The 25,014-nt window shown below is 27.9% G+C and overlaps 2 protein-coding genes across 3 annotated transcripts in view; one reads left to right on the forward strand and one right to left on the reverse strand.

Moving 5' to 3' along the window:
• Nucleotides 1-430: 430 nt before the first annotated feature.
• Nucleotides 431-3,562, forward strand: LOC136080558 (FERM domain-containing protein 5-like). Of its 2 annotated transcripts, XM_065797373.1 has the most exons (4): nucleotides 431-613; nucleotides 701-1,072; nucleotides 1,227-1,312; nucleotides 2,484-3,562. In XM_065797373.1, the coding sequence occupies exons 2-4, from the start codon at nucleotides 820-822 to the stop codon at nucleotides 3,207-3,209; spliced, it is 1,065 nt and encodes a 354-aa protein (XP_065653445.1). In that variant the 5' UTR covers nucleotides 431-613; nucleotides 701-819; the 3' UTR covers nucleotides 3,210-3,562. The 2 variants fall into 2 exon arrangements, with proteins under 2 accessions (XP_065653445.1, XP_065653444.1); XM_065797372.1 differs by lacking the exon at nucleotides 431-613 and having other exon boundaries at nucleotides 622-1,072.
• A 10,898-nt stretch (nucleotides 3,563-14,460) lies between these two features.
• LOC136071857 (inhibitor of Bruton tyrosine kinase-like) overlaps nucleotides 14,461-25,014 on the reverse strand; it is a 34,804-nt gene continuing 24,250 nt past the window's right edge. Inside the window, exons 16-21 of the mRNA XM_065797374.1 lie at nucleotides 24,660-24,946; nucleotides 18,655-18,795; nucleotides 17,859-17,909; nucleotides 15,123-15,212; nucleotides 14,868-14,898; nucleotides 14,461-14,738 (exon numbers count right to left, since the gene is read on the reverse strand). Of these exons, the coding sequence (XP_065653446.1) occupies nucleotides 14,619-14,738; nucleotides 14,868-14,898; nucleotides 15,123-15,212; nucleotides 17,859-17,909; nucleotides 18,655-18,795; nucleotides 24,660-24,946 (720 nt within the window). The 3' untranslated portion in view covers nucleotides 14,461-14,618. The remainder of the gene's footprint in view (nucleotides 14,739-14,867; nucleotides 14,899-15,122; nucleotides 15,213-17,858; nucleotides 17,910-18,654; nucleotides 18,796-24,659; nucleotides 24,947-25,014) is intronic.

A 25,014-nucleotide genomic window follows, 5' to 3' on the forward strand; every position in this document is an offset into this window, starting at 1 on the left:
CTCGGGGAAAAAAAAATAATTAAAAAAAATAAATTATTTGGGCTAAAAAAATGCAGTCAAACATAACCTTTTTATAAAAACGCAAAATTCGTGTATTTTCCAGAACATGCATTAACGGCGTTGAGTAGTTGTAAAAACTTTTATAAAAAATCCTCCTTTTTTAATACTGCGACTATTCTTAAAATTGTTTTATAAATATTTATGACAACAGAACTCAATTTTGCATGAATTACTAATATAACTATTAATATAATATTTTTTTAAATATTAACTGTATATGCACTTTTTATCTGCTTATTTTATACACAATCACAAATTTTTTCATTGTTCGGTTTGTCTTTTTGTAATGTTTTTCTTTTTTTTTTTTTCTATGAAGACTGAGTCTTTTAATTTCTAATTAGCTCTTGCTCTAATTAGGTATATATAACATACCAGCTACTAAACATTGGGCTTTTTATGGTTGCCGCAAACGACAGTGGTGTTAAATTAATCATTCACAGTTATTCAAACCCAATCAAACGCTTTTTAATGGTGTGAAGAGTGAAGCAATAAATGTTTAATGAGCTATACATAGTTATTTTAAGAAGAAAAAAAAACTAAATTTCAAGAAAAAGTAAAAGCAATACTTTGACTTTTTTTTTTTAATTCTTTTTTTAACAAATTAAAATGAGCTTTAAAACAGTGCAAATTGAACTTTTAGATGGATCAGAATATTCTATTTCAATACTTAAATCTACAAAAGCAAATAAAATCCTCGAAAGTATATTTGAAAAACTGAATTTAATCGAAAAAGATTATTTTGGTATTTATTTATATGACATGAACACAGACAAAAAATTATGGTTAAAAAACAATAACCGTGTTTGGTCACAAATTGTAAAGCTGACAGATCCACCCTACCATCTATATTTCGGGGTCAGGTACTATCCGAGCGACTTTGCATTACTAGAAGAAGATATTACTATATACATGGTTTATTTGCAGTTACGAAGAGAGGTCCTGAATGGAAGGGTTATCTGTTCCGAAGATGAACGATCAACAATGTTAGCTTATATACTTCAAGCTGAAGGAGGTTAAACTATTTTGTTTTGCATAAAAAGATAGAAAAATGTTAACTTCATAGACGTATTGTTGTTACTGTTAAATCAAAATTATATATTATTACATATGTTATATATACAGTACATGGTATATATTAGATATTATCATAACTTGTATTTTTAAAGGTGATTTTAATGGAGAAACAAAATACTTCAACTTTTTTGAAAACATTTTGGGAAATTCTACATATATGCAGCAAAATGTTATAAAGGTATTTTTAACTTTAATGGATTCTTTTTTGATTTAAAGTGCATTAGTTTTATCTCTTTTATTTTTTATAATGGAAGGATTGGCTTGAAAAGAGAAGTTGCGTTGCGCGAAATTTCAAAACATTTTATATAGATAATTAAGGATTACCATTATAATTATATGATTGAGGATTATTATTACAAAAAACCATAAACAACATTTTATGTGATAGCTAACTGAAGTTATGAATACTTCTTATAAGTGTGAGATGTAGAGCATATACACTATGGTGCGCACCAAATGTATGAACTCTATAATTTAAGTTTCATAAACTACATCTTCATTGTATTTTTAATAAATTTTCAGTAAAAAAAAACATAAAATGATTCATCTAATTTTAAAAGCACGATAAAAAAAGTATGCAAAAAATGTCTTCCTACATTTATTTAGTATGTATACCCTTTAATCATGTACATTTTTTGGTGTTGTCTATTTCTAAGAACACTCGGCTTGTTTGTCCGACAGAGCAGTAGTAAAAATTCATTGTTCAATATATTTCTGGTATCTTAATCGGTTGTATAACTAATCCAATAAGATTGTTTAATCCAATGAGATAATTTAGCGCTTGAGTAGTAGTTCTGTACGCAAAAATGTTGGTCAATAACGGATGCTACTTTGGATTATTAGATTATGACTGTTTATGGCTGTTCTTATGCTAAACCAACAATATCTTCGGATAAAAACATTGTATAGAAAAATTCAAATAAGTTGGCATAACATTGCATGAAAATTCAAATAAATAGAATAAAGATTATTAAGATAAAATTTATACAAAAATAAAGCCATCTCCCTCATACATCCTCCTTTCACCCCACGCTGCGTTGTATTAACTTTGAACGCAATTAAAGCCATCTTTGTTACATTGACTTAGAGGTCGTCCATAAATTATGTCACGCAATTTTCGACCGTTTTTGACACCCCCTCCCCCCACCTCGTCACAAAATCGTAACACTTAAGAAGCAAGTTTTGTACAAGTCGTTAAAAAACCAACAGCCCCCTCTCCTCCCTTCTAGCGTGGCGTAATTTCTGAACGACCCCTTACTTTAGTAAAACTTTTGGATAGTTTGTGTTTACGATTAATATTATGCCAAGCATAATCCATATAAATTAACAAATAAATTTTTTTTATTTAGATTTATAAAGGATTAAAGGGTATTAATGCACCAACAAGTGAAATGAAGTTTCTTGATATTGCACTTCAGAAAGCGTATTACAATCAAGAAATATATCCCGTGCAATATGATGCTCAACCAACTCTTCGTGATCTATTACTTTCATTAGGTCCCTTGGGAATCGGCGTTTATCAAAACAATGTAAAGGTAGAAATATTCCGCTGGATAGAGGTTTGGAATATTGGTTGGATTAATAAAACCTTATGGTTTCGGATAATAAGAGACAACCAGAAAAACAAACACAAGTATCATTTTAATGATTCAAAGTCATGTGAAAAGGTTTGGAAGGCTTTTAGAGATTACTTTCAATTTCATACTGTAGAAAGAAAAATAGACTCAAACATTCTTTTTGGCCGAATACCCCCAAAAGTATATCGAATTCATCTTCTTAACGAACAGAGCACCCCTTCGCAAAGAAATATGAGTACAAAACCTAAAATTTCTCAAGAAAATATAAGTGGCTTGATCCATGATCGCACAATGGGCAATCCTTTACTCAACGAACATTTTGGTGTAAATTCAGAAAAAATTTCTTTATACAACCCAGACGAAACATTGAGAGGTAATAATAATAAAACGAAAAAAAACTTTTTAAAAACGTTTAGCTCCCCGGCTCAAGTTATAAATTCAACTGAGCAGTATAAAGTAAGGCGTGGAAACAACGAATCTTCGACGTCAAAATTTTAGAAGATATATTTATAAACTGCATAGTAGTTTTGTAGTTTTTTTTTAATCATTCACGACTCTGGTCCAAGATATATGTTCATCAAAGCAGCTTAAAATAAAGCTTATTAGCAAAAATCTCGACGAAAAAATTTAACGTCAACGTTAAAATTTTAAAAGATATAACAAACCACAGAGTATTTTTATTTGATAGGTTTAGAATCGAAGATTAAACATTTGTATTTTTTTTTTATATATGATCAACTATTTTCATAAAATTATTTGTTTATATTTTGTTTTTGCATTTAACTTTTAGGAGTTTTTCAAACTTGTGTAAACTTATTGTACTTTATGATTATATACAGGTATGCACATAAGTTTGAGGTATCAATTTTAATCTGCCTTGATCTGTTTCTTCTTTAATTAAAAAAAATGCGGAAAACAAATTAAATTAATTTTTTTATTTTTAAAGAAAAACCATTTATGTTAAAAGCAATTAATGTTAACAATAATTAATACTATTAATTGAACTAGAATAGTTAACAACTCTCGATATTTATAATACTTGATATGTAGAAACTTTGAATTCTAGAGTCTAGTCATCATACTCCTTTGGTGTTTGATAATAAGACTCAAGAATAAAAAAACGTCTTTAATAATTTTCTTCCTATAGAAAGAAATTTAATAAGAACATATTCTAAAGTATATAAATTAAATTATTTCCGTTTGCATTTTATAGATATTATAAACATAATACTGTTAATATTAAACTAATAATATAATAATGTAATAATTAATTTATTCATCATGGAAATTTTTAGAAAAATAAAAAATTTTTCGACTCATTTAAGTCTTGCAAATTCTAACCAAATATATTCGGTAGGGATAAGATCTGGTGATCTAGGGCACTAAAGCAACAAATTGATGTTTTTTGTGTTGGACCAGTAATCAATAGCATTTCAAGGTCTTTAGTTATGGAATTGTTTTCAAAAAGAAAAAGTATGGTAAAATGATTAAACTCGTTTAAGCTTAAAGCAAAAAAACACATTTTTAATCTTGCAAAAAAAAAAAAAAAAACGTAAAAAATTGTTTAATTTATTATAATTTATTCAACTAAATTATTTCTAAATCTTAGTAACTAATGTAGTAACTAATGATATATTTATCTTTTAATATATAAGTTATTAAATTATTAAATTGTTATGTACTACGAGAAACTCAACTGTAAATCTTAAATAACTGTAAATTTAAGTTTATAAACAGCAAAATATATACTAATAAAAAAACAAAACAACGACAGCAAAAAAAAAAAACACTGTATTATACTACGCAGCAGCATCTTGCTATAAATATATTCATATACTTATTTGTCGTAAAGTTTCCTCGCATTATACCTCCTTCCAAAAACGTCGATAAGTTATGTAAAGCTATTGGAGCAACGTGAAATGAGATAATACAAGAAAAAGTTTGTAGACTCATCGAGTCTATGCTGAAAAGATGTGTCATGATACTAAAAAGTAAAGAATATGCCATTTATTATTGATTTTAGTTTCATTTTTTAGTAGCTGCAATGTTTTAAAAGACATTTTTACATTAGAATACTAGTACATGCAAAACAAAACGTTAAATTCTTTTCAGATCGTCGTATTATGTACAAATATTATTTTAAATATGTAATATTAACAATATTATTCCGTTTAATATTAATTATTCCGTTTAATACTAATTATTCCGTTTAATATTAATTATTCCGTTTAATGAGTAGTTAAAAAAAAAGCTGTAATCAGTAGTTAAAGTTGAAAAACTTTTTTTATTTGTTTGCTTATGATTCGGATGACAATGAACATGGTTGGTTATGTTTTGGAGGACAGTGAACGTGGTTGGTTATGTTTTGGAGGACAGTGAACTTGGTTGCTTATGTTTTGAAGGATAGTGAACTTGGTTGCTCATGTTTTAGAGGACAGTTTTTGTAGAACTTGCACGCATTGCATCTCCTAGTCAAATTAACAAAAAAAACTTTTTTTTTAAGTTTTATAAAAAGTGATATAGAAAAGGTAGAACAAAAAATAGATTTTAAATGCAAATAAAAAAAGTCAATAAACATATTTTCAAAAATTTTTAATTTGGTTATTAAGATTTTTTTTCTAGCAATTTATTTTGGTCTATTTACAGTCTATGGCATCCTCAAAATTTTAAAGGCTAATACATTTTCTGAAGAGTATGCTTTAAGGTTATTATTGGTCTTATATTGTTTTTTTTCCTACTGCTATGGTTGAAATATTTTTTAAAAATCAGCATATGTTCTCTTTAGTGTTTATTTCTATTAGACAATCGCTTCTAACTTGTTTCTCCCCCGTTTTATCTTAATAAATAAACTTAATAAGTCTGTAAATCGTTAACTTTTTTTCACGGTGTTCTGGTAATCTTTTTGAAACTGTTATAAACTAAGTTTATTTTGAAAGTTATTTTAAGACGGCACACAGATTTCTGATGTAAAATCGGTGGCAACAAAATTTAACGAGTTTTTCATCAATACAGGTCCAAACTTAGCCAGTAAAATTAAATACACTCCTGCACATTTTTCGAACTATCTAATGAAGTCTGATAAAATCTTAGCATTTAAAAACTTACTTGTGAAGAACTTGATGATTCAGCTACAACAACTTGATGATTCGGCCACTACAACTGGCTATGATTTTATTTCAGCCAATTTAATCAATGGTTGCTATGTATTTTCAACAAATCGCTTAAAACAGGTGTTTTTCCAGATAAACTAAAAGTTGCAATGATTACATCCATTTTTAAAACAGGAGATGAAGGTCTGGTTACAAATTATTGACCTTTATTCGTGTTACCTGTTTCAAAAATCCTCGAGCGTATCAAGTATAATAGACTAATTTCATTTTTGAATGAAAACAATCTCTATTATAACCAGAATAGTTTTTGATCAAATTACTCTATGGAGCATGCACTTATACAATTAGTTGAAGTTATGAGCATCTTCTTATAATAAATTCACTTTAGATACATTCCTAGACTTTTCAAAAGCATTTGACAACGTTAATCATCAAATTTTACCGAAAAAACAAAAATATCATGAAGTATGCCACGAATAACATAAATGGTTTACCAATTACTCAACTGATCATAAACAGTTTATATCTCTAAACGACGGTTTTCAGACAAAAAAAACTTAAAATATTATGTGGGATTCCACATCTTCGATCCTTTACTGTTTTTAATATATTTCAACGATCTAAATAGAGCATTAAATACTATGTCTACTATCATATTTGCAGACAACGTCACCTTATTTTATTCTCACATTAACATTATTTCTCTATTTCAAACAGCAAACAAAGAACTCGAACTTATATCAAACTAACTTAACACTAACAGCCAATCTTTAAATACTGATAAAACTAAGTTTTCTTTATTCCATTCTAATCGAAAGTTTCAATATATTCCTAGATTCTTACCAATGCTATATATAAATGACATCAAAACTGAGCGCTCTTTTACAGAAAAACTTGGTGTTTTTTAATTTTAAATGAAAACTAAGAGGAAAGTCAGGTAGCCCCGGACACTTAAATAGATTGTACACATATATTGAACAAAAGCAGTGTCAGAAGACTTTTTTAAAAGTATGAGCATTTATCTATTGAATTAGAAACAAAAAAATAATTACTGTGTACCTTAATATACAAAACATAAAAGGAAGAATGTTTAGAAAAAGGCATGTTTCAAAATTGGAGGGTAGCCCCGGACACATAGTTTAACCATGGTTTTACCTCTTTTTTACCCTTGTCACACAAATATGATATATAACTAATTAGCATTAGAATGTTCTCAACACATTAAAAAAATTGTCTTTAAAAATCAACACTGATATATAAGGAATGAGAAATAAAATTTTATCAGTTAAAAATATAAACATTAGCTTTTTACTAATGAAAACAAGCACTTTTTTTTCTAACCTTAGGTCTTTTTATTGGAATTAAATGAATTACAATTATGGGTTTGTGCATTATACTAAATTATTATTATTCATATAAAAAAAGTTTTTTATTTTTAGGATATAAATGGATTAAGTTGTCCGGAAACACCTTCCAAACGTATGTCCAATACCACCTCAACATACGTCATTCATAAATACTAATTTTAAAACCAATAAATTAAAGTATTAAACGAATTATTTTAATAAATATTGTAAATAAAAATGCATCTTTAATCAATAAAAAGTTATTAGTTAACATAAAAATTAGATATATTATTATTTGAATCAAATATGATGATATGTTGCTCTTCTGGTGGTGGGAAACAATATCTTACACTCTCAGCCAATCGCTTCGGCATATTAAAAATTACCTTGTGCTCAAGTGGCAAAAGAACCCGAAAAAATGCCCCAAATTGTTCCTAAATTATTTGGCTTTGAGTGCAAGGTAAATCTCAATATTTTCTAAAAACTTTTTTCTAATGTGATCATAATGGTCCAAATTTTTTTTTAGATTGTTGTGTATCCTGGTTTTTACATAACTGTTGTTTAAATTTAAAAAAAGATTTCGCATAATTCATGCAAAAAAACAACATTTTTTTTGCGCATTTGTGCAAAAATATTTTTTTGCAAAATCTTTTTTTAATTTAAACAACAATTATGAAAAAACTAGGATACACTACAACCTAAAAAAAAACTTTAGACCATTATAATCACATTAGAAAAAAAATTTTACAAAATATTGAGATTTACCTTGCGCTCAAAGCCAAATAATTTAAGAACAATTTGGAGCATTTTTCGGGTTACTTTGTCGCTTGAGCACAAGGTAAATGTCAAACATTTGGAATTTTTTTTTTGTAATCGTATTTTTTGTATATTTGTTCTAAATTTGGCTTCTTGTGTATTCGCGTTTTGAAAATTTTATTTTTTTGAACACCCCTATTTTGCATATGCCATATTTTCACTCAAATGATGAATTTATAGTATTTAAAAATGCATAGCTTCTTTAGTTTAAGCAGTACATCAAGTGCCCAGAGTTACCCGCCGTCCTGAGCTACCCGGCTTATCTCTATCCTGGAGAGATCATATTCGAAATATTCGAAATAAATTTTTAAGAAATATTGGTATTTTATATAAAACCCGTCAAATCTTAGACAAATTCACACTACTCACACACTACTCACACGTCATGGTCATGGTCACACTGCTCAGTTATATTTTGCATTCATCAATATTTACTACTAAAAAACTTCAAAGGTTTTCAAAAATATATTTCCAAAAACATTAAACTGATACAATACTCAATCTACAGGAAGATTTGTAAAAACTTTCCATAGATTAAAACTTACAAGGTTCTCCATTTCTTATCGTGGGGATAAGTCTTATCCAATGGAACCATTTTACAAGCCTGAGTCGTAAACTTAGAAAAGCCAATACCGCTCAAAAATTCAAAAAGAACATAATTGAACTTATTGCCAATCAAAACTCTTTACTTGGTTTTTTTCTAACAATACACTTTTATCCTCTTTTTATTTAATAAAGTTTACTGGTGAAAAGATTTTATAATATACATGATAAAATATATTTGTATTTAATACTTTTAAATATTTTATATGACGAAGATCACCTTGAATTGTAAATAGTTGCTGACAAATATAAATAATTAAAGTAAAAGAAAAAAATGATACATCATTGTACTTTAATGAAACTCTTTCGTGTACTTAAGGTAGTTAAGGCGAATTAGTAAAACTTAAATAGAAATTAAAAAATATAGTGTCAGTGACTCAACAACAGACATAGTGTCAGTGACTCTGACACTTTGTCTGTTGTTGACCAACAACTTTTGCCCTCCTCAATCTCTAACTCAAATAGTCAATCCGTTTTCCAGACAACCCGAATCATTTATTTTCTCTACTTGACTTATGTCTTGTTTCTGATCCTAGTCAGTGCTCAGCTTCTCCACATTCACCCTTAGGTGTTTCTGATCACGGTTTGATCTCCCTAAAACTATTATGTCATTCTTCTTCATCATCAGAATTTCTTATCATTGTACCTCTTACAACTACCTTAAAGCTGACTGGGACTCTTTCCGTGATTTTCTTCGTGATAACCCTTGGGTAAAAATCTTTCGTCTTCCTGGTGATAAATATGCTTCTTACATAACTTTTTGTATTCAGGCTGGCATGGAATCTTTTATTCCCTCTCAAAAAGTTCAAGTCAAACTTCACTCTTCTCCATGGTTTACCTCACAATGTGCTGCTGCAATTTCCAATTGAAATCATATCTATCAGCAAAACAATTCTTCAGAAAACAGACGTCTATTTACTATTTCTAAAAAACATTGTAAAAAGGGGAAAGCGGAAAAGTATCGAAAATTAACTGATTGAAAAAAATGATTAATATTGAAAAATAACTGACCGAACCTATTTTAATGATTAAGATCGAAAATGTGATTTTCAGATTAATATCGAAAAGTTTTTATATCGAAATTTACAAATGCAGAACAATATCGAAATCAATAAAAACGGAATAAGATCGAAAACTCATTTTAATGATTAACGTCGAAAATATGATTTTCAGTTTAATATCGAAAAGTTTTTATATCGAAATTCACAAATGTGGAACAATATCGAAAACAATAAAAAAGGAATAATATCGAAAACTCGCTTTAATGATTAACATCGAAAATGTGATTTTCTGAATAATGTCGAAAACAATTAAAACGGAATGAGATCGAAAACTCATTTTAATGATTAACATGATTTTTTGATCACACTTTTTTTTTTTTTTTAATAAAAAACTAGTAGTAGGAGATAATCTTAAGAAACTTTTTATACTAAGTCACTTTTCAATAGGAAACTTATTTAAGAGTAAAGATAATAGACAACTTGTAAAATATTTTTATTTAAGCTCTCAGCAACTTGTATAATAAACTCAACAACTTCTGGTATGGAAATTTTATTAATTAACATCTTGTAAAATACAATATGATAATTATTTTTTAACATCTGGTAGCTACATACTATACCAGTAATGTATTAAAAATTGTGTGCTCAATATTTTTTTAGTATTTACAATGTTAAACATTCTGGAACAGAATGACCAGATGACTACATGTAATAGTAATTTTTCTATGGCATTTGGAGGTAGAGTGGGTATTATTTATAATCTGTTATTAAAAAGGATCTTTTAGCATGCTCTTCTTGTTTTCTTAATCAGGATTTTTCTAATTAGCTTTTTAAATCGTTTTATTAGGCAGGATCTTTTATCCTGCTCTCCTTGTTTTAAAGTATTTTTTTCTTGAAATTTTTTGCACATATAACAGATAAATTAGTTGGTATATAGTTTTGCATATTTACAAATAAATTTATTCTTTAAACTTTTTATGGTTCTTTATTGATTTTGACTAAAAACTTTGTAACTTTTTATGGTTTGTTGACATTAAATGTAAATAAAATCAAAACATTTTGATTTAAATCGTTTTATAAATAGCCAACAACACAACATTCGATATTTTTAAATATAATTTATTCAATATAAACTAAAAGTTCTACTAATAGAGCTTTTAGTTTATATTGTATAAATTATACTATTATACAGTATAATTACTGCACTTTAATTCAAAACCGCAAAAAACTGGCCTTCTATATATTCTGCTTTTGGAATTTTTGAACCTATTCCTTGTTTCACATTTTCGATATTATTCTGGAAGTACCTTTTTGATTTTATTCCTTTTTTCACAATTTCGACATTATTCCGGAAAGTCCCTTTTCGATATTATTCTTTTTTTCACAACTTCGATCTAATTCCGTTTTTTGAATTTTGGATAGTGTTCCTTTTTTCACAATTTCGATGTTATTCCGGTAAGTCCCTTTTCGATATTGTTCTCTTTTGAGCTATTTTGAGATTATTCTGCTTTTCGGATTTTCGATACTATTTCTTTTTAAACAATTTCGATGTATTCTCTTTTTTGATATTATTCCGAAAAGTCCCTTTTTGATATTATTCCTTTTTTTAAAATTTCGAGATTATTCTGTTTTTCGGATTTTCAATAAAATTCCTTTTTTTACAATTTCGATGTTATTCTCTATTTCGATGTTATTCTGGAAAGTCCCTTTTCGAGATTAATCAGTTTGGCTGTTTTCGATACTGTTACTACTACCCGCAACAAAGGTTTTGTCTAACACCAAAGCCCGCTATTCTCAGGTCATGAAATCTCGTATTTCATCTCAAAAATTAAGCTCTTGTGACTTCTGAAGAATCTTTAACAGTATCAATAATAAGGCAAATCTTTTATTTCACCTCTCTTGTACGGTTCAGATTTTGTCACCTCACCTTAAGACAAAGGCATTCTTTTCCAGTGACTTCCAACTTTAATCAGTGGTTGCTTGGAGCTTTGTTAGAAGCAAAAATGTTTAAAAAATAGCTAAATTGTTTGCTAAGAACTTTTTATCAGTATCATCTCTTTATTCCACTAGTTGCGTTTTACCTGATTTTGCCGACAAGCAAGTTGATCCATTGCTTGATATTTTTATTACTTAAGCTTCTGTATCTAAAGTGATTTCCTGCTTCGACTCTTCTATAGCTTGTGGTCCGGACAGCATACCTGTTGTAGTCTTGCAGAAGTTTTTTCTTCGGAGCTGTCGTCTATACTTTCTAAAACTATTTAACACGTGCTCATTGCAGTCTTGTATTCCGGCATGCTGTAAAGCGATATCTGTTATCCCTATTTTCAAAAATTTTGGAGAGCGATCTGACTCGTCTAACTACCGTCCCATTAGTCTTCTTCCTATTACTAGTAAGGTTTTTAAATATTTAATTAACAAACACTTAATCTCTCTTCTTGAATCTAACAACTTACTTTCTGATCATTAATATGAATTTCGATCTTCTCGTTCGACAGCCAATTTGCTAACAGTAATAACCGATAGGTTTTATCGTACATTAGATAAAGGTGGAGAGGTTAAGGCTATAGCTCTTGACATTTCTAAAGCTTTTAATGAAGGTTAGCATGCTGGTCTACTCCATAAGCTTTCTTCTTACGGTGTATCAGGTAACATCTTTAAGATTACTAAACCTTTCCTTATCGATTGTAGTATAAAAATTGTTTTCGATAGACAGCACTCTTTTTCATATCCTGCAACTTCAGGAGTTCCTCAAGGTTCTATCCTTGGCCTTATACTCTTTTTAATTTACATTAACGATCTTCCAGATATTCTGACATCTAAGGTGGCATTGTTCGCTGATGATACTACCATTTGTTCTTGTCTTGAAAAGAAGCCAACACTCTCTAATCACTTAAAGAGAGCATTTGAGCTTGAAAAAGATTTCACTTCTGCTACAGCATGGGGTTCACAGTGGCTGGTGAACTTTAATTCAGATATAACCCAATTTTTTCAGCCAATCGTTACCGCAATAATTTAGATCTTCTTATATTTATGAATGGTAATGTACTTGACGAGTCATCTACCCTTCATCTTCTAGGACTAACTCTTACTTCTGATCTTTCTTGGAAACCATATATCAAATACATCGCAAAATTAGCATCTTCAAAGGTTGCATCTCTTTATCGTGCTCACCATTTTCTTACTCCGGATTTTATTCTTTATCTCTCTAAATCTCAAATTTGTCCTTGTATAGAAAACTATTGCCATATCTGGCGCGGATCTTTCAATATTTGCTCTTTCTCTTTTGGACAAGGTACAAAAACGCATTGTAAACATAGTTGGACCTGCTCTTTCAGCCAAACTCCAACCATTATCACATCGTTGTAACGATGCTTCTCTATCTCTTTTTTGCAAATACTATAATGGGCACTGCTCTAAAAAGCTAGCGTCTCTTTACCATCTACTAAAATTCATTCTCGTGTTACCCATCATTCAATCAAGTCTCATCCTTTTTCTGTAACTGTTCCTAAGTGCGCCAAAAACTCTTATTCATCTAGTTTTTCCCTTAAACATTAGTCCTTTAGAATTCGTTTCCTTTATCTTGCTTTCCCAATTCATATAATTTGCAAAGTCTGGATATTAAAGGTAAAGTTAGGATTCCAAAATATACCGTGATTAGGTTTTAAATAAACTTTGCTAAAAGTTGCTTGCAGTCCAAGTAAGATTTTTGGTGTTTTCCTATTAAAAAATCGAATTGTTTATCTAGCAGATCAAATATTTTACGATTGTTTAAACTTATAACTCACTGACGGCAATTTCTTGAAAAGCACCGTGAGGTTCGTAAAACATTTTAAAATTTAAATAGACGTAGAAGAAAATTGACACTTTTTCGCGGAGATTTTAGATAACATAAACCGTCATATTCCACTTTATAATCAATATGGCTCTGCGCAAGAGAGACAATTATCTCCTACTTCTATTTTATTTACTATTATTTTTAATTTGCAAACAACCTATAACTACTATAAGTAGATGACATTTAAAAAATAAGTTAAATATCAAAAATAAAATAAGCAAAACAGGCATTATTGGGCCGAACATAAATTTTGATAACTCGGGAAGCATCTATCCAAATTTAAAAAATGAACTCATTCCGAAAATGTCTTCATTATCCACTTAATTTAGTATCAATTATAAGTGTATATTCTGAATTCTAACTATAAATCGTGTCGTTTAATTAAAAATACTTATGCTTTCTAAAAAAAAAAAAAAAAAAAAAAAAAAGGCTTTTTTTAAAACGCATTTGAACGAAAATATCTTTAAAAACTGACGTGATGTTTTTCTCATTTTGAAATCAAATGGAGAAATGCTTTACTTATAACGTTTTGATTACTCGACACTGAAACTTTTTTTCTGTTGTAGCACAAACAAAACGTTTCAAACATAACCTTTTTTTGTTGACCTGTGTAGTGCAAGAAGTTTTCTCTACACATTTTTTATTTTGAGCACATTTTTATAGTTACTAAATCAAACTTGTCTAATCGAGTTTTTTAAAAAGATGGAACTAAAGAACTTTATTTTTTAGAAATTATCAGGGAGCACGCGCAAAATTTTTTGGGGACATTATTTTTTTATTAAAACCTTAATTATAATAAAATATATAGTTCTTTTAATGAACCGTTATATGAATAATAACTTTATTTGCTTATACTACACAAAAACCCAAAGCACTTTACGCTGGCACAGCATTACTAAAAAAAATTCTCAAATGGCCACCGCTAAATTATTATTCCAATAGGAAATTTATGAGCAATTCGAGAACCAGGGTACCTTCTTCCCAATGAACAAATAAAAAGAGTTTATAATGTATTAACGTCAAAAGTAGACGAAGCAGTTACTTTATAACTTATGTTTTCGTTCAAGCTTGATAACTTACACGTTTTCATATAAACTTTATAAAATAACTATAAAAAATGTTGAAGTAAATAGTTAAGATTTGTTTAAGTTAAAATTTAATTAAAAATGATTCCTAATATTGTACGATTCTAAAACTCATTCTCGATTCCAATACAAAACACCTAAAGTGTGATCGAGGCGTTTAACATTGATCTCATCTCCAGGATACGTATTTTTGTAGTACAGCAAAAGTTCTTCTATGGCTTTTTCTTCTAGCTAAAAATACATGACAATTTACAAGATTCTACCAATTTACAATTATTCAACAGATGAACAGCGAAATCATAGCATAAATAAGAATCAAACTTTTTTAATCTTGTATAAAATAAACGAATATACAATTACTTGAATCAAGGTGACAGGCTTGTGGAAACTCCTAAACGCACAAATAGCATAATAGAATACACAAGCATCATAAAGAACGACAATTATTTAAAGGTTATCATAAATTATTTGAATTGAAATAAAAAATTTTATAAAATTAATTTAAGTTAACTTGAACAAAACTCCGTCCTCCCCCCCCCCCCTCTCCCAACCTTAATTAAAAAAAAAAAAAAATTAATTAAAATAAGCAAATTAAAAGGAAAAATAAAATCTCACTCTAATGTTTGGCGTTTCTCTTCTTCTTTAAATAATCGAAGCATAGACACTTCTGAAGTGTCAGACACTGAAATGTCATTCCACACGCTTCTAAATATCATAAATACTGAAAATATAGAAAAAATGCAGATAAACATCATAAATATCATAAAAACACACGCTTCTAAATACCATAAATACAACATCGCCGAGGATACTTATAAGGGTCAAAATCGTTACTGCAAATTGTTACTATATCACTCACAGCGATACAGTAACGATTTAATAAATAAAAACAAACTCTATTAAGATAAATTTATTTATAAAATTGTTCAGCTTATTTCTGCATAAAATAATTTAAAAAATATCTGAAAGCTATCTAAAAAAAAAAAGAAAGCTATCTAAAAAAAAAATATCTGAAAATATCACAAAAGTCTATTGGTGTTGACTTAATTTGATCAGATTTGATGACGTTTATGCATAAAGTTCAAATTAACCAAACCAATTAATTTGTTTTATTTAAACTTTATGCACAAACGTCTTTGAAAAAATAAGTAAAAGTGACATTCAAATCAGATTCACATGAAACATTGCTGATGATAACGGCGGAAACTCCCTTATCATAATACTTTTTTCTTATGATAATTGCAGTTTTCATTTACATTAAGCACTACAAACCAAGACCTATTAGGTTTTTTTGAAGCACCTTCTTTGAGCACACATTTAACCAGAAAAAAAAGTAAAATCAAATATAATTATAACCAAAATAAATAAATCATTTTGAAATATATTTCAACTAATATGCTAAGATACTAATTTAAAATAAAAAACTCAATGCTTAACTATATACAAAACTTAATAATTATTTAAAATATAAAATTTTATTCAAATTTTTTTATTCAAATGAATCGGTGAATGTTAAAAGGGCGAAAGTCCAATAATGTAAACTTCGGGAAACTAAAAAAAACTGCATTTTCCCCCGTAGTAAATTTTTGTTAATGGCTTAATTTTTTTTTTGAAAGTGAAAAACACATTCTTCAAAAAAAATTTATTAAGCTATTAACAAAAATTTACTACGGGGGAAAATGCTGTTTTTTTGGTTTCCCAAAAGTTTACATAGTTGGACTTCCGCGCTTTTAACATTCACCGATTCAAATATAGTAATTATTTTAAAAATATATAATTATTGTAATAAATACTTGCATAAATTCGTATTAAAACTATTTTTATTACGTAATATACAATTATGACATAGTATTAATATATCCAAGTTCAAATTTTTAATATAACGGATTTAATATTAACATTAACAATTAACATACTTCTCACTCCTTAACTATATAAATAATATTTGTAAAGTGTAAGAGTTTCTGGAAAACACGCAAAAAAAAAAAAAAAAAAAATCATATTTTTAGAGAAAAATATGAAAGAGAATTAATGATGATGAAAAAACTAAATTTTTGTGTTAAGTAATAAATCATAATTATTATGCTTATTAACCCGAATCATCAGTTGGTTACTTTATTGTCAGTTTACTCTTTACAACGCTCTAGTGACAACAGCAAAATAAATCATGCTGAAGCGCTAAGTTGTTTTCTTATCACCATTTGTTATATACAAATAAATACCATAAATACAACATCGCCGAGGATACTTATAAAATCAAAATAGTTACTATATCACTCACAGCGATACAGTAAATAAAAACAAACTTTATTAAGATAAATTTATTTATCTTAATAGAGTTTATTTAAAAAATAAACTCTATTAAGATAATATTTAAAAAATTATTTGAAGTTTAAAGAATTATTTGTATATGGTGGTACGTCCGCTTGAGTGGGCGTACCAACATATACAAAATAAAAAATTTCTAATTATGGATGGATGGAAAATGGCTGTTTAATTAATGTTCAACTAATATGCATTTGGTTTACTATCTAGAGCTGAGAATTGAGTTTTTGACTTTCCATTAATTTCATAATGAGTGTATAAAACAGTTTTATTCTATGAACAACCAAAAAACTTTTCAAAAATTGAAAAAAACAAACAAACTTTGGCTTAACTTAAAAAACTATAAAACTCTTTTCTTGGAAAATACAAAAATATATACTATAAAGACTGGAGTTTCTGTTTTAGTATGTGTTCATCTACTCCATTTTCAATAGGTATTCAAACTTGAAACTTAAAATCTGTAATCAGTAAACCTGTTTATCTTTTGCTAAAACTCAATAACTATATGAAGTGCTAATAAGTGTTATTTGCGATAATGTTTAAAAGTCTGTACTTAATGTGCTTCACTTTTGAACACATTTTTCTTATTATAGATTTTGGCTACTTTTTATTGGTAGACAAAATAAAATAAGTTTGAAGCAAGGCTGCCTATAATAATCTTTTAATTTTTTTATTACAAACAACAGTATGGATTATCTTTAGATTTATATTTTCAGTTTTATAGCACAATTTATTGTAATTTTTTTCTTTCGGTTTTGTAAAAGGTTTTGATGTAATCACAATAATTTTTGTATATTAACTCAAATAGTCTTGTTCACTTTTTTTTAACTGATAACTGTCTAGTTTGTTTTAAACTTCCACTGCACTTTAAAAGGACTAATTGTAACATATTTTTCTATAATGTGATCAATTAACAAATATATACTATTAAAATTAAATAATAATTTTAGAAAAATAATACCGAAAATTGTATGAAGATTTATAAAAAAAAGGAAAAAATTATATAAACAACTTATATAAACAAACCTTTCAGAAATATTTTGTAACTTAGTAGCTGTTTTTGGTTTTTCATCGAAACTTTAGATTAAAAAAAGTAAAAAAACAACAATATAACAGCAATTACAAGCAAAAAATTAAAGTTAAATTTGCAAATAAACAATTCTATCAACAAAATATAAAACTTGTATTTAATATAAATAAAATAAATTATATTTTTAATTACTTATCTAATAAAATTCATATTTGAATATTTATATCCAAAAAATAAGCTCAAAAATAGCTATGCATTTTATGCTTAAAGTTATTTCTGTTATTCTAGAAATTACTTTGTTTGCCCTACCTCATACTTTTTAAAAATTAACTTAATGCTGTAGCAAATGCACCCCAAAGTTAAGTGATGCTTTTTTTTTAAAAAATTAACTTAATGCTGTAGCAAATGCACCCCAAAGTTAAGTGATGCTTTTTTTTTAAAAATTAACTTAATGCTGTAGCAAATGCACCCCAAAGTTAAGTGATGCTTTTTTTTTAAAAATTAACTTAATGCTGTAGCAAATGCACCCCAAAGTTAAGTGATGCTTTTTTTTTAAAAATTAACTTAATGCTGTAGCAAATGCACCCCAAAGTTAAGTGATGCTTTTTTTTTAAAAATTAACTTAATGCTGTAGCAAATGCACCCCAAAATTAAGTGATGCTTAAGGGGTTAAATAAAATAAAAAATTAGTTATAAAAAAAACTATGTGATTCAAGTATCTATCTAGATAGTAGATTTTTAGATCCATGCAGCTAAAATTAACTATAATTAAATTCATATAAAAATCAAAACCTTAATTGTTTGTTAGACTTAGCAGATTGCACCTTCTTGAAAGATGGTATAACATTTTTATTTTTAGGTGAACTTTCTTCTTCTAACAGCTGACGAAAAGATACTGGTTGATTGAGATGTTGGTTTAATGAACTTGCGGACCTTAAAAAATTTAAATTCACATGAAAAACTAAAAAACTTTTAAAAATTAACTATATAGTTGATAAATTTTTCTATAGAATAAAACCGGGTTAAGCTGCACACCATATCATTCCGCACACTGACCGAAATTATCAAATAAAAACTAAACAGATATGGCTATGAAATAAATAAAAATAGATTCAAATACAGAACTATCTCCTCTATTTGAATTGATAAAATTATACACCGATTCAACTCCATTTTATTCTTTTTTTATACAACTTTAATGAGGAGTCAAAATTTTTGATCCTTGCAAACAGAATGGCGCTTGAACCGAAACTGATATAAAAATAACTTTAGCACAATCTTAAAACAAAAAGTTAAATAAAAAAGTTAAATAAAAAAGTAAAAAAAACTTTTTTTCTGATAAAACCGCACACTCAATTAATTACTTAGTTTAGTTTTTCGCAATTGACTAAGCGCCTATCTTTATCTAATTAATTTAGAATTAATTCCGGTTTAATTAAATATGAACTATAATGTTATTTGTTAATATAATCATCTCTTACTCATTAAAAACCAATTATTATATTATTTCTCAATATAATCACCACTCTCTCAATTCAATTTAACTCACTTTAACATGTCAACTAAAGAAACAAAAACATACAAGGAAGACGATATACTAGCCGCATTAACTGATATAAAAGAAAATAAAACATCACTGACAAAAGCTGCATTCAAGCATGGCGTTCCAGTCTCAAGGCTCAAAGATTGCAAAAATAACAACAACAAAGGCTTCCGTGGCTCAGGTGCAACAACGGTACCCTCTAATGAAACAGAAAGATTGATGGTGTATGCGTTCCAATAATTTGGTGACTGGGGTTATAGTTTAACCCGAAATGAAATCCTAGAATTTGTATGTGGCTACCTTAAACGCAAAGATCATGGAAGATCAGTGGCAAGCCTGGTGAAGACTGGTTTTATGCCTTTATGAAGAGATGGTCAAAAGAAATTTCAACAGGAAAAGCGGATAATTCAGCATCTATAAGAGCCGCTTTTTGTACGCCACAAATAATTGATCGTTATTTTGAATGCATCGCCATCATACCAACTGATGTAACTTCTGGGTCGCATATTTGGAATTGTGATGAAACAGGTTTTTCAGGTGATTAAGGCAAAGCAACCGTAGTGTGTCAAAAAGGGAAAAGATGTGCATTTAAACTTACTGGCAACAATGAAAAAATTCATTATACTTTAAAAAAATTGTTGCAACGCTGATGGGTATTTTGCACCACCAATTGTGATATACAAAGCCTAAAGAAACTTTCCTCGTGACTGAGCAAGAGCTGGTCCAGTTGGCATCAAATATTCAATTTCAAAATCAGTTTGAATGGAGCACAATACATTTATTGAATGGCTGAAAGAAGTATTAATACCCGAAACTGAGCAAATTGGCGGTATTCATATTTTAGTATTAGATGGGCATACAACTCACATAACTTTGGAAGCCATATTGCTGTGCAAAAAACACAATATAATCTTGATTTGTCTACCAGAGTATTCTTCACATATTCTACAACCATTGGATAGAGGTGTCTATTGTCATATCAAACAAGCATAGAAAAAAATTCTTACAAAGTATTACAAAGACTCAAAATGTAAGAATTTAGATAAACAAAATTTTCCACCGTTACTCAAACTGCTGCATGAGAGTAGTAAATGTTTTACATGCTTCCATGCAATCACTGGTTTCCAGTACACTGGCTTATTTCCACTTAATAAAAACAACATAAATTATAAGGCAATAGCAATCACACAAATGTTTAATCCACCTTTATCATCTTTAGCAGCCTCTGCAGCACCTACACCATCTTGCACAGACACAGCTTCATCATCTTCAATAGCCGCTGCAGCACCTACTCCAACTACACACCGATTACCATCTTTCTCAACTACACCAACTTCAAGTTTTGATAGATATCAAGCATGTGTTGAGCATTGCAAAAATAGTACCCAGATAGAGTTAAAGCAGTTTTTTCAAGCCCGAAACCAATCACATGTTAAGAAATTGAAGCAGTGCAACATGTCAAAAAATGGCGGAAAATGTATTACCGAAGAAAATATAATCAAGTTCCTCAAACAAAAAGATGAAGAAAAAGCAACAAAGGAAGCTGTGAAAGTTGCTAAACTTAATGCAAAGCATAGACTTTCTATGCCAAGTACCCAAATAAATGAGCATAACAATGCTGAGCAACCTCAGCAAAGCAATAATGAAGAACAAGTACCAGCAGCCAAACGATTAAAAGTTGCAAAATATAAAAAGTGTTGAGCACAGTTACACATAGAAATGTTGCAATGTGAGAATTCAATGTGTCGGGAATGGTTGTGTAAAGAAGCATGTTTACCAAAGAAATACTACATATTTCTTTGGTAAACATGCTTAGAACTAAATTTTTTTGTTGCAAAAAAATGTAAAAACTTTAATATAGTTTCTTAAATATAAGTTGTGTTAAAAAAATAAAAAAGTTTAAAATTTTCAATGTTTTCTTAAGTGGTTTTATCAGAATGTTGTCAAAAACCGCACTTTTTTTTTCCCTTTACATTTTTCTTTAATATTTTCGATAATTTTATTATTATTCTTATAACATATATTTATATTATCTTGTGTAGTTTTTTATTACCTATCTAATAAAAAAATAATAATAAAAAATAAAAAAATAAAAAAGTTATTTAATTTTTATTGATAAGTGTGCAGTTTGACCTGGCTTTACTCTATCTATCTTCTTTATACACACACACACACACACACACACACACACACACACACACACACACACACACACACACACACACACACACACACATATATATATATATACACACACACACATCAGTGCCATACCCAGCAATAGTTTTGGTGGTAATGGTCACAAAAAACATGTTTATTTGCTTTTATTTTATTTTTAAGTGCTGCTACAAACCCTGGTACATTAAATGGGTTGTTAAGTATGAATCATTTTATAAATACCATACCTCAGCGTCTTTGCAATGACATTGCAAATGGCGGAAGCGTTTATTTAACGGTGAAAAGGGAAAAAAGAGAAAAGGAAAACCAAAAGAAATAATTTTAAAGAATAAAAAAGATAAGTTAAAAATAAAGAAAAATAACAAAAATATTAAAAGGTTATAAACAAAATATTAAACAAACTAAAAAGTTAAAGAAAAAATAATACAAGAAAATGAATAAAAAAGTAAAACAAACAAATAGATTTAATAAAATAAAACAAAAACAATCAATTAAAGCGAAGTAACAAGTTAAAAGGAAAGAAGTTCGAAAAATGTTTGAGAAAATAATAACACAAACTAATTAAAACAAAAATAATTCGCTACAAATTTTCTATGCTTTTCTGTTTCCGCCAAGAATAACAAATATAATTTATTTATTGTGTAAAAGTTTTTGTGCTTGCCTTTTTGTTTGCGTAAAGTTTGTTATTATTTGTGTTGTGGTTGCTTATTATTTTTATTGTTGTTACTAATTGATTTATTATTTTTATTGTTGTAAAAAAACTCAATTGAGTGTTTTCATATTTTTTTGTCTTTCTATCTAACTTATTATAGATTATTCTTTTTTTTTTAAATAATTGAATTTATGCTTGCTTTTATTTATTAATATTACTGTCTATTTTTTTGTTTGTTTGTTTATTTGATTTAGGTGTCACTCCATGAATAGTTTTTACCTACAGTGCCGCTAATGGAAGTTAGGACAAAAAATATTTTTTTAAAAGAACAGTATTAAAGTGTAATTACATTATAAAACTATTAACTTATATTAGTAAAATTTATGTTTATATAAAAATAAATCAAGTTTATATTTATATAAAAATAAATCAAAAAATTCTAAATTAAGTTATTTTAATGTAAATTCATTAAAATAACATAAATAGTACACGCAAGTTAAAGTCTTATCATTTTAAATTAATAAACAGTGAACCCAGAAGCATATTAAAGATTACATATGAATGTATGAAAAAAAAAAGTGAACCTAGAAACATATTAAATTCACGTATGAACCTGTATTCTACATTATTGACTTAAATCTTTTAAGTTTGTCATTTAACAAATATTTCTATTGTTTACTGTGTTTTGATATGCAGATATTTTGTGTTAGTGAAAAAATATGCCTAAAGGTAAGCCAATAAGTGTAGAAAAAAGGGCAGCAATACTCACTTTGTTTCAAAAAGACTATACAGTTAGAAAAATAGCTGAAAAATTAAACCTGAGTAAATCAACAGTTAGCTATACAATTCGTTGATATCAAGAATCTGGAAGTTTCGAAGACAGAAACCATCCAGGTCCTTCTCGCATAACAACAAAAACTGATGACCAACGTATAAAAGTCATCAGTAAACGTAATCGAATGTTATATGCTCCACAAATAACAGCTATTTTCAACTGTGATCAAGAAAAAAAAGTTTCTGTCAGTACAATCAAATGAAGATTGCAAAAAGTTAATTTGCATGGTCATGTTGCTATCTGAAAACCCTATCTACGAAAAGGTAATCGACAGAAGAGATTCTGTTGGGCACAGTTCCACAAAAATTCGATGATGGATGAATGGAAACAAGTACTCAGGAACGATAAGTCAAAATTTGAAGTTTTAGGAAATATGTGAAGAGTTTACATAAGAAGATCTGCCAAAGAAAAATGCTAACTCAATGTACGGTTGTGACATTCTTTCAGGACTTCCATTAATTAGAGATAATTTTACTCTGATGCATGATAATGACTGTAAACATACTGCATTATTATGTAGAAATTATTTAGAATCAAATAAAAGCTGAAATGTACTGCGTGTAATGACCTGGTCTCCCCAAAGCCCAGACCTCAACCCCATTGAGCTACTATGGGATGAACTGGATAGAAAAATTAGAACTGTATGTCCAACATCAAAATCTCATTTATGGAACATTATAGAACAGGAATGGAATAATATTCAGAAAGAAACAATTAGAAAATTAATTAAAAGAATGCCAAGAATAGTTAAAGCAGTTATTAAATCAAAGGGTAGTTTTTTTGACAAAAACAAAACTTAATTATTATAATGGTTTTTGTAAATTTTTATCACATAAAACTGACTAATAATATATATTTATATTGAAAATGCATAAAAAATATAACTTTTAATAATATAAATTAAAAATTCTATAACGTAATTACATATTAATACTTCTTTTTTGAAAAAACCTCTATGTATAAAAAATCACCAATCTGTATGAGTGAAACCTAATCTAACTTTGTAAAATTATAAAAATTTGTAATTTTCAATTTTTGGTTAAATAGAAAAAAAAGAGAAATAAATAAATTATTATTTTAGATTTTAGTGAACAGAAAATGACATTTTTAAACTAAAAAAGAAAAAAGGAAATTTAACAAGATTTTTTGATTATAATTTTTTTTCTCTATGCTTTTTATAAAACTATGATTATTTTTGAAATTTTAATATAATTTTGCTTTGTTTGAGACCTAACATGCTTTAGAAAAACCTTTCTTTTTAAATAATATTAGGGACCATAGTAACCCCTAAAAATTTTTTATTCAAAATTTTTTAAATCTAGTATTATTTTATTATATATTTAGGTGGTGCCAGCAAACATTTTCAAAAAAAATTGTTTTTAGAACACTCTATATATATTATAAATATCCATACAAACATTTAATGATATCAAATGAGGTTAGGGTTAGTAGTAAAAACAAGACATGTTTCCAACGTCTAAAAAATATTTTTACATTTTAGACGTCTTAAATACATTTTGTGAATACTAAGGCAAAATTTAGTAAAGCATTGTGATGTTCGTATTTTTATAGTATTTCATAATTATTACCATGGACAAAACACATCTTTTTTTTGGACATTAACTGGTGAGATAAGTATATCACCATTAAGAGATTCTTTCTTCCTTTCACGCTGTGATTTCTTTTTAAATGGCGAAATTTTATTCTTTTGTATGTTTCTTATTTCTAGTTCTGAACTGTGAATTTGAAATATTTTTAAAGAATTTTGTTCAATACCAGAACTTGTGTCAGATATGGTGGGACTGGTGGTGGTGGCAGTGGGACAAGCTTCTAAAAGTTGTGTTTCAGAGACTTCTTTTTTAAAGATTTCTTGATCCTAATATTAGAAAAAAAAGTAAAAAAAAAAAATTAAATTAAAAAAATAATAACAACACATTAACAAAA

The sequence above is a fragment of the Hydra vulgaris genome, chromosome 05 (assembly GCF_038396675.1).
Source record: "Hydra vulgaris chromosome 05, alternate assembly HydraT2T_AEP".
Lineage (NCBI taxonomy): Eukaryota > Metazoa > Cnidaria > Hydrozoa > Anthoathecata > Hydridae > Hydra > Hydra vulgaris.